The sequence below is a fragment of the Brachyistius frenatus genome, unplaced genomic scaffold (assembly GCF_029030835.1).
Source record: "Brachyistius frenatus isolate BFR_SWC_R1_liver_20210118 unplaced genomic scaffold, ASM2903083v1 Contig_7, whole genome shotgun sequence".
Taxonomy (NCBI): domain Eukaryota; kingdom Metazoa; phylum Chordata; class Actinopteri; family Embiotocidae; genus Brachyistius; species Brachyistius frenatus.
The window spans coordinates 3,988,190-3,996,728 of record NW_027210606.1 but is presented as its reverse complement, the minus strand read 5'-3'; the positions used below and the strand labels follow the sequence as shown (position 1 = coordinate 3,996,728).

The following is an 8,539-nucleotide window of genomic DNA, read 5'->3' as shown; positions in this document are numbered from 1 at the left end:
GTCACTGTTTGAGCTACTGTTGTGTAGAGGGACAGAGAGGGCACACGTTTGTTTCACTATCCAAGCAGGGATTCTCCATTGACGTAATGCATTCCCTAGCCCCTTGCTCTAACCTAAACCATCACAACTGAATGCCTAACCTCAACCCTTACCCTAACCCTAATCTCAACCCTTACCCTAAAACCAAGTTTTAGCCCTCAAAAAGCAGTCTGGACACCTGGGGACCTCAATTTTTTGAGTGACAAATGTCCACACGGGTTGGTGTGTTTTAAATTTTTGGTCCACACTGGGATATAAAAACATGTACACTCACTCATCTATATGTAGACACACACACACACACACACACACACACACACACACACACACACACACACACACACACACACACACACACACACACACACACACACACACACACACACACACAAGGTTGTGTCTTCACTTTTCCTGCTTCAAAACAGAACAAAAAAGAAGCCTCTGCAAAGTTGGACACATTTTATTGAATGAACAACCATGCTGACTGACATGTCCACGATCACATCACAAACCCAGAATATCTCCACCAGGGTCGTCATCGTAGCTCGAGGTTCGAGGCGAGGGGAAACTCAGTTCACCAGCTGTGTTTTTTTTTATTTTATTTTTTTTTACCTCAACTTCCAAAGTCACTTCTTGATATACGAGTGGAATGAAACGAAACAGAATATGGATGAGCTCAAACCTTCCTTCTTTCTATCAGCGTTCCTGTTGCAGAGGCAGTTAATTTTCGTCTTCGCCGTGATGAATAATCTTGTCTGTGACCTTTAGACTGGTGTTCGACAACCATGTATTGTGTCTAGTTATTAGCTCGGTGAGCTCTCGCAGTCTCCAAGTCATTCAAATTCAAACACAGACACTACTCATTTTCTTGTTGACGTGAATGGCCATTGCGTGTGTGTGTGTGTGTGTGTGTGTGTGTGTGTGTGTGTGTGTGTGTGTGTGTGTGTGTGTGTGTGTGTGATTGTGTGTGCGATTGTGTGTACATGTGTATGCGTGTTGTAAGCTGCAGTACCCTTTAAAAACCCATCTTCTTTGTCTGTACTATAATAAAAAAATGTACCATTTTCACACGTGCCAATCTATCCGTCACTCCGGATGACGTGAAACAGCGTGACGTTGTAGAGGACCTGGTGGCCGTTGTTCCAGGTGTACAGCGCTCTTTCTCTGGGGTTGTAGTCCATCATGCTGATGTGGGAGTACTGGTTGTGGAAGGGGATGTCGGTGTACTCGTACGTGGAGGAGTTAGTGTGGTAGGCGAAGTGGACCTTGGCGCCCGCCAGGTGGGAGTTGGTGACATACAGGGTGCCGCAAATCATGAAGGCCTCCCCTGCACTGCGCTTAGGAAACCCGGTGTCCCAGCTGTGGAGGACCTCCAGTGAGCGGGGGTCCAGACGACTCACCTGGAGACAGAGAGGGACGGTCGGCCGTTCACTTCACACACTTCTTGATAAGCACTCAAAAACTGCCTGGTGAGCTGCTATGGTGATATTTCATGAGCTGAATGCAAGGAGGTCTTCCGTCTGTTCTTGGTTCTGTGTTACCTCCAGTAAAGAAAAGTGCCCTGAATAAAATGTTGCACTAAAGTACTGTAGCCTACATTTTCCAGTCCAGGCTGATATAATCGAAATATCTGAAATGACATCAGTTCTTGTGACTAAACCAAACCATAACTGAACAGACCCTCAAATGATCTCACAGAAACACACAAGAAGAACAAATGACCACGACCTCTTAACATTGCATGACGGCAGGTAACGTGTTAAATTATGTACCGGTACCATGGAAACAATGCCAGTGGAAAGGCCATTAGGATCCTTCGTTATGGTAAACACACAAATGTGAGCCAAAGAAGTGACGCAGTTCAGATGACGTCTGTATAATGGGAGTTTTTCTTTATTAGGAGGAGGCGGGTTACGTGGATGGCTTGATATTGACGAGTTGAGACAGTTTATTAATACCATGTACACTGTTGCTATGACGACAAAGATTGCCTAACTTAAAGTGGGAACTTTACCCGCACACCCCGTTTCAAGTGATTATTTTAACTCAAACTGATTGTTCCCTAACCAAGTGGATTTAATGCCTAAACATAACCTGAAACACAGAAATACACGAAAAGACCAAAGACGCCTTGTAATGTGTTAAATCCCGTCACCACCATATAATGCAGTGGTAAGAGATCGTGATCATTTTAATGTATTTGTGTGAGATCAGGTTGATCACACAACATTAGCTTTCTGCAGGTATATCGGAGAGCAACCAGCAACAATGTGCCAAAAATGTGTTTAAAACAGTGTCATCGTTCAACAGGTTGCACACCGGAGAGGATGAACAAGTCTTTTCTACTGAAAGTGTCCTTCTTGGATGAATTTTAGAAACAATTCTTTATAAAACAAATATCATTATGAAATGTTTTTATTTTATGTCATATGTTTATGTATAAAACAGGCTTGTTGAAGCTTGGCAAACCTGTTGTGTGTAGTTGCATGTGTATAGCAGTGTCTCTCTGCCATCTTTTTAAATAAATGTATAAAAACTGTTGGTGTTTAGAACTTCTGGGACGTAAAGCAAACTGTTGACTGTAGAAATGTCTGACGTCATCAGTGGGTCTCGATTTATTTCAATGTTTAAATATTTCCCATTTTCAAATACAGTAAAAAATTTTTTTTAAAAAAATCTAAAATACTTTACCATTATGTTTCCAGCGTTTGGGATGGAGGTGTAGACGGCCCACAGTCCCATCTCATCCGCCATGAGGTCGATGTCCGAGGATCCTCCCCAGCTGTAGGGGAAGGTGTTGTTGTATCCGGCTCCACTCAGACTGCGCTGCAGCAGCACACTGCGAGATCTGAAGTGGTACTGAACCTAGAAACACAGAAACACTCATGCACCTTCATTCCAAGTCTTTTTCACTTCGAACTGTTGAGTCTCCGCTCATATTCCGCCTCCTACCAGGATGTTGCTCTGGTGCTTGTTGTAATAGAGAGACCCGTTGTAGACCACGTGGCCGGTTCCGGCCCAGGGGTGAGGCAACAGGTGCTGCACAAAGTTCTGTCCCTTCGTGAAGTCCCCCATGGTCCTGTACTCCAGCACACGCCTGCCCTTGTAGTAGCCGTCCATCGACCACACCTGAAGGAGAGACGACAGGAACGCAGATGGCTCATCTCTGACCTGACCTCGATATTCAGCTCGTAAAATGAACTCCCAACGAGCTTTAAATTCTGTTAAATTCACAGAGTGATCCATTACAGTCACTCCTGTTCACAGGCAACTTGATTAGACAATGACATGGTGTACTCAGACGTAGAACTCAAGTCGATAGAAACAAGGAAAAACAGAAACAGTGTTACAACGGTTCAGTATCCCCCCTAAACTAGCTCACTACTTAAAGCAGTCAGCTAACCTGCACCATTGCTTACAAAACCAATGAGCTCTATGGTCACACTTCAGGAGCACCAGCTACATTTAAGACATTTCAGTAAGTTGCCATCAAGAGTGTTTATCTTAGAAAATGTAAACTTACTCTTTGAAAATATCAACAAGAAAGCATAAATCTATCTCTGTGTCTCGTGTTTTTTTCTGTAAAAAACAAGGTTATATTACAACAATTTAACATTCTAATCATTTTTCTCAGCTCTGAGCTCTGAGACGCATTTCTCATCTCCTCTAATCACTCTGTCACTCTCCATTCATTCATATTCCACTATGCATGTCATGAACTGTATTTCCTGTCTCTCCTGTAGATTTTCTGCAGGTATCTACTTCTTTGAGAACAGCATGTGCCTGAGCTGTGATTACTAATCCCACCAACACGACTATTGTTTGTTCTCTCTCTATGCTGTTGTTTTTTGTGTGCGTTCTCCCCCCACCACAATCGATGGAGGCAGATGGCCGCCCACCTCTGAGCCAGATTCTTCCTGTTAAAAGGACTTTTTTTTCCTTCCTACAGACGCTCATATGGATATTACAGAATTTTTATCACTGTAATATTTTATGGTCTTGACTTTATTATGTTCAGTAGCCTGAGATGATTTACCTCAAAATGTCAAGTGATTCTAAATAAACCAGCTTGATGTGTTTTTTTTTTTTTTCCTCAAGCTTAATTAACAAAGGTAGCAAACTAAAAATAAATAAAGCTTAACAACTGTTCAATTCTGTCATCCTCAGTGCACCAGAACATTTTTCATTTACCATAGATATTCTTAATTCATCATAATGGCCCAATCCCAATCTCCACCCAAAGGCCTAAACCCTCACTGACTTAACTGACGTCACGTATGCACAGCTGTAGTGTTTGAGCGTTTGAGTTCATGAAGGCTGAAAATGGTATAAAAAGAGCAGATGTGACACAATATCGTGACATCACACGCTGCTTGGAAATAACCCATTGCAACTGGAAAAGAAAGAACACCCCACCTCCAGGAAGTATCTGACAATCACTGCCGTAGGACACATAGGGGGTCAGGACAGCCACGTTTAATATGTCACCAATTTCACTATGAACTATGGGAAAGTCTGCAGATATGTGGAATTACAGAAAGGGTGCGTAAGGGGGTCAGACTTGACTATTTAACACCAGCACAGCCCTAAACTCTTATCGGGAACGTGCGGGAACGCACCTCCGGGAGTGTTTGAGTGTGCAAATTGATTCTGCCAATGGGGACAAAACAAAAGAGATTTAGATTTATGTAATTCACACAGCCTGTCATCCTTTAAATCTGCCAACATAAGGGCCACAGAAGGAAGTCCTGTTCTCAACTGTGCAACTACAGAGCTTTGTTTCTTGATAGCGTTGCTACATTCAGATCCATGGCCAAATTGATGATTGATTTGAACACGTTTGTAATGTAGCTAGGAGGATATCTTTTTTCTTCAAATCTTTCAAATGACTTTCTTCTAATTGTGTTAACACCGCATGAAATGTATTGCCATACACATTGTTGGGATTTGGTGCTAAATAATTGATTGAATTTTAAAACTGAAAATTGATTAGTTAAATGTTGCAATACAACAACAATGCTCCTTCCTTATTTTACTGTCTTCTACATGAATCCTCGGATGGGCAGGAGGCTGCATGTTGTTTGAGACATGATGCAGCTGCAGCCCAAATTTTTTAGCATGATTTCGTGTAAGTCGGCAGCAGGAGCATAATTAAACGTCTTTTACAGGGCTCCTGTTTTAATGAGTCAGCCGGTGACAGTATTTTCAACTCACACAGCGTCAACATGAATTAGCTAACAGCTACTACCTACAGCTAATAAAATTTGTTAATGGTAGAATTTGATTTGATGATGACGCGGAGGAGGTTTTGCGCCATAATTTTTATAACATTCCTTGAGATAATTAGAGGTAATACATTCTGATTTATTCCAGCTATGGAGGATTGATGCCCACCCGCTCACACCTCCTCAATCAGGCTGACCTGAATTTAAATAACGGTCCTCATGAGAAGTAAAACCAGATAATCTGAGATTAATGAGAAGAGGTGTAAATATAGGACGAAGGAAGGAGGCAGGGAGCCGGCGGTGAAAGAGATCAGTGGAGAAACAAATGGAGTGAGAACGAGAGAAGATGAGGGGGGATGAAGAAACGAGATGGGAGGAAAATTGAGCTTCGACGGCGTGAAGGATTAATTACAGAGAGGGACGAGAGGTGAAACAGATGAAAGAAGAGAGCACTGGGAAGAGGGAGCATTGTTGGTGAGAAGATGCTCGTTATTACCTCTGCAAAGAGAGAGAGAGAGAGAGAAGTACTGATGGCAGGAGAGAGGCAGCAGATGAAAAGGATCTTATTTTATAAGAAAAAAATCTCTCCAGCAGCCGCACTTTTAAAATTACAGTAATTTGTCCTAACATATCTAGAAACGACATTGAATTAGAAACTTTCAGACAAAGGTAACTGATTAGACTCATTTTGAGCACCTCCAATAACACAAAGTTTAATTGAGACTCAGCTTGTGGTTTGTAAAGACAATAAAACAGACTGATTGCCTCACTGCTTCCAACACTCCTCTCCTTTAAATACTGATGAAGCCTTCTCTGTTTTAATTCCCCCTTTAAACAGAGTTTCAAAGGAAGACGAAAGCCTTTTGTTTTCTGGCAGCTGTAATCTTCTCGCATTTGAATGCACCATTTACTTTATACAAACAAACTCCAGACGCTGATTATACAATAAACGGTGCGTGCAAGAAAGTGGATGGGAAGTTTTTTTAAGCTGTTTCCTGATTTGACACCCAACGTACACAGATTGCTGCACTGCTTTCTTTCAGCTGCTTCCCAGTCGGCCTGCTCCCACTCTCCCTTAAAGACCAAGTTGTATGTGATACAATACTTACACAGCATGAAGCGATCTCTTCCCAGTGGGACTTCACTGAAGGGAATAAAATCTACGGGTCTGCAAATAAGATTTCCTGAATTCAGTGAGAGGCTAGCTTCATGCTGGTTTAAAGTCCTGGGTTGGACTACATTTATATAGAGCAGGGGCCTCCAACCTGTCGCTAGCAAGCTACCAGCTTGTTCCCTGTTTCCCACACTTAGACTTACCTGGGCGTGCTGCCCAGGTGTATTTGGTGATCCATTTCAGCCTTTTTTTATTCATTTCTTTTTTAGCCTATCAGAGAGAATGATGCTTTCAACGCCAGAGATAAACGGGTGGACAATCTCCACTTGCTGACTTTTACCTGTGTCAGTGTAAGAGAGGGGGGAGAGGCAGGGTAGAGCTCCGCCCTTCGTGAAACACAGATATCAGAGGACAGAAACGCATTTCAGGTGAATGCCATGACTTCTCAAATTAAAAGACCTTCAGTTTAACAAAGGGTTCAGCCGTATACTAAGTTTTGACCTGGACATGCGTTTCTCTCAAGAGGGGCGGGGGTCCCAATCAAAGGAGAAACACTGGGTTTTCCCTCTTAAATCTTTAGTTATGTGAACAAATGTGACTAAACATGAGTAGCTCTTCGACACTTTCATTTTGTCCAAGTGGCTCTCAGAGTAAAAAAAAAAAAGGTTGGAGACCCCTGGTGCTGGTGCAGGAGTGAATAAGGAGCTATAGCGCTATCAACCTCTTATTCACTCCTGCACCAGCGGCTGTGGCCCTCATCATCGGGAGTATTTTGAGGTTTGGTGTCTTTCTCAAGGACACTTCAACGCGAGGAACCACAGATTGAAAAGCCAACCCTGTGGTCAGTAGATTGATTCCACTCTGAAGCTACTGCCAGCCCGCTGTTAGCTTAGCTGGACTGTAGCTTTATATTTATCATACAGATAAGCGAGTAGTGTTCAACTGTTACCCGAAAACAGAAAACAGCAGCAGTGCCCCAAAGAATGCCGTTATCTCACTTCAACAATGCAGCTCTGACACAGCAAAGGTCCCGCTGCACAGGAACACAGCAAATATCACAGGGCTGTCCTGCAAAAAAAAAGATGAACCTGGTTCAACCTTTGCTGCAACGCAATGTGTTGGTCAGTCAAACATATACAAGTGGTCTCCAGAGAGGCATGTTTGACCCATAATACAAACATAGTATTCCTCTAATGTACATGCTGATCATTGCAACAGAGGGTTACCTGATTTTGATTGTGATCATTTTGAATTATGGTACCAGAATCAAATGTGTGATGTTTAAACATCTTTCAAACACTTACTGAATTATATTTCGTTGTGTGACTTTACCTAAAAGCTTCACCAAAACAGCAATGAGCATTTACAGAAGTGCTGTTTTCAGTCTTCACACAGGGTGACCCAGATCATTTAACTCTGCAACAGCTACGAATCATAAGCTAATCTAAGACTTTAATCCAGACCCCAGTGGGCAGTGAAACGGTGTTAAGTAAGAACTGACTTTGAGACTTTCTAGTAGGGATTTTAATACTAGAAATGCTGGAACTATGAACTGCTATAGCCTCATTATCTTCAGCTTGACTCAAGAAAGCTTTTTTTTTTTTTTAATTATTATTGTTTCTCCTTTCTTTCAGTAAATTCACACAGGAGAGGTGGCAGTTCACCAACAGGTTAGAGTACAATAATTATTTGAGCAACCCTTTAACAATTAACACCTGACACATTTAAGTGAGGTTTGAACAATTCTGTTGTGCTCTCTTTTTATGGATCATTTTCTCTTCACTTTCTTTGCTCCTTTTTACCCTGTCCTGCCTGTTTGACACAGCTGTTGTTCTTTTGAGCAGCCTCCATGTCTCTTTATCTGCCACCTCTTTCTGTCCACCCTCTGATCCGTTTTAACACCTCACCAAACTGTCCTCGTTCTCTTCCTCTTATTTGCTGGGTCTGTCTCGTCCTCTCTCGCCTTCGCACACAATCAGCACAGACATCTTGACAGATCAGGGGATATCCACACCTCAGCAGCTGTTCTCAAACACAGCGACAGGTGTGTGCATGTGTGTGTGCGTGTGGTGTGTGTGTGTGTGTGTGTGTGTGTGTGTGTGTGTGTGTGTGTGTGTGTGTGTGTGTGTGTGTGTGTGTGTGTGTGTGCGTGTGTGTGAGA

General features: G+C 42.6%; 1 protein-coding gene across 1 annotated transcript in view; it reads right to left on the bottom strand.

The window, feature by feature from the left end:
• Positions 1-483: 483 nt before the first annotated feature.
• Positions 484-8,539, bottom strand: part of LOC138615818 (noelin-2-like) — a 28,643-nt gene continuing 20,587 nt past the window's right edge. Inside the window, exons 6-8 of the mRNA XM_069689658.1 lie at positions 2,992-3,168; positions 2,731-2,904; positions 484-1,439 (exon numbers count right to left, since the gene is read on the bottom strand). Of these exons, the coding sequence (XP_069545759.1) occupies positions 1,119-1,439; positions 2,731-2,904; positions 2,992-3,168 (672 nt within the window). The 3' untranslated portion in view covers positions 484-1,118. The remainder of the gene's footprint in view (positions 1,440-2,730; positions 2,905-2,991; positions 3,169-8,539) is intronic.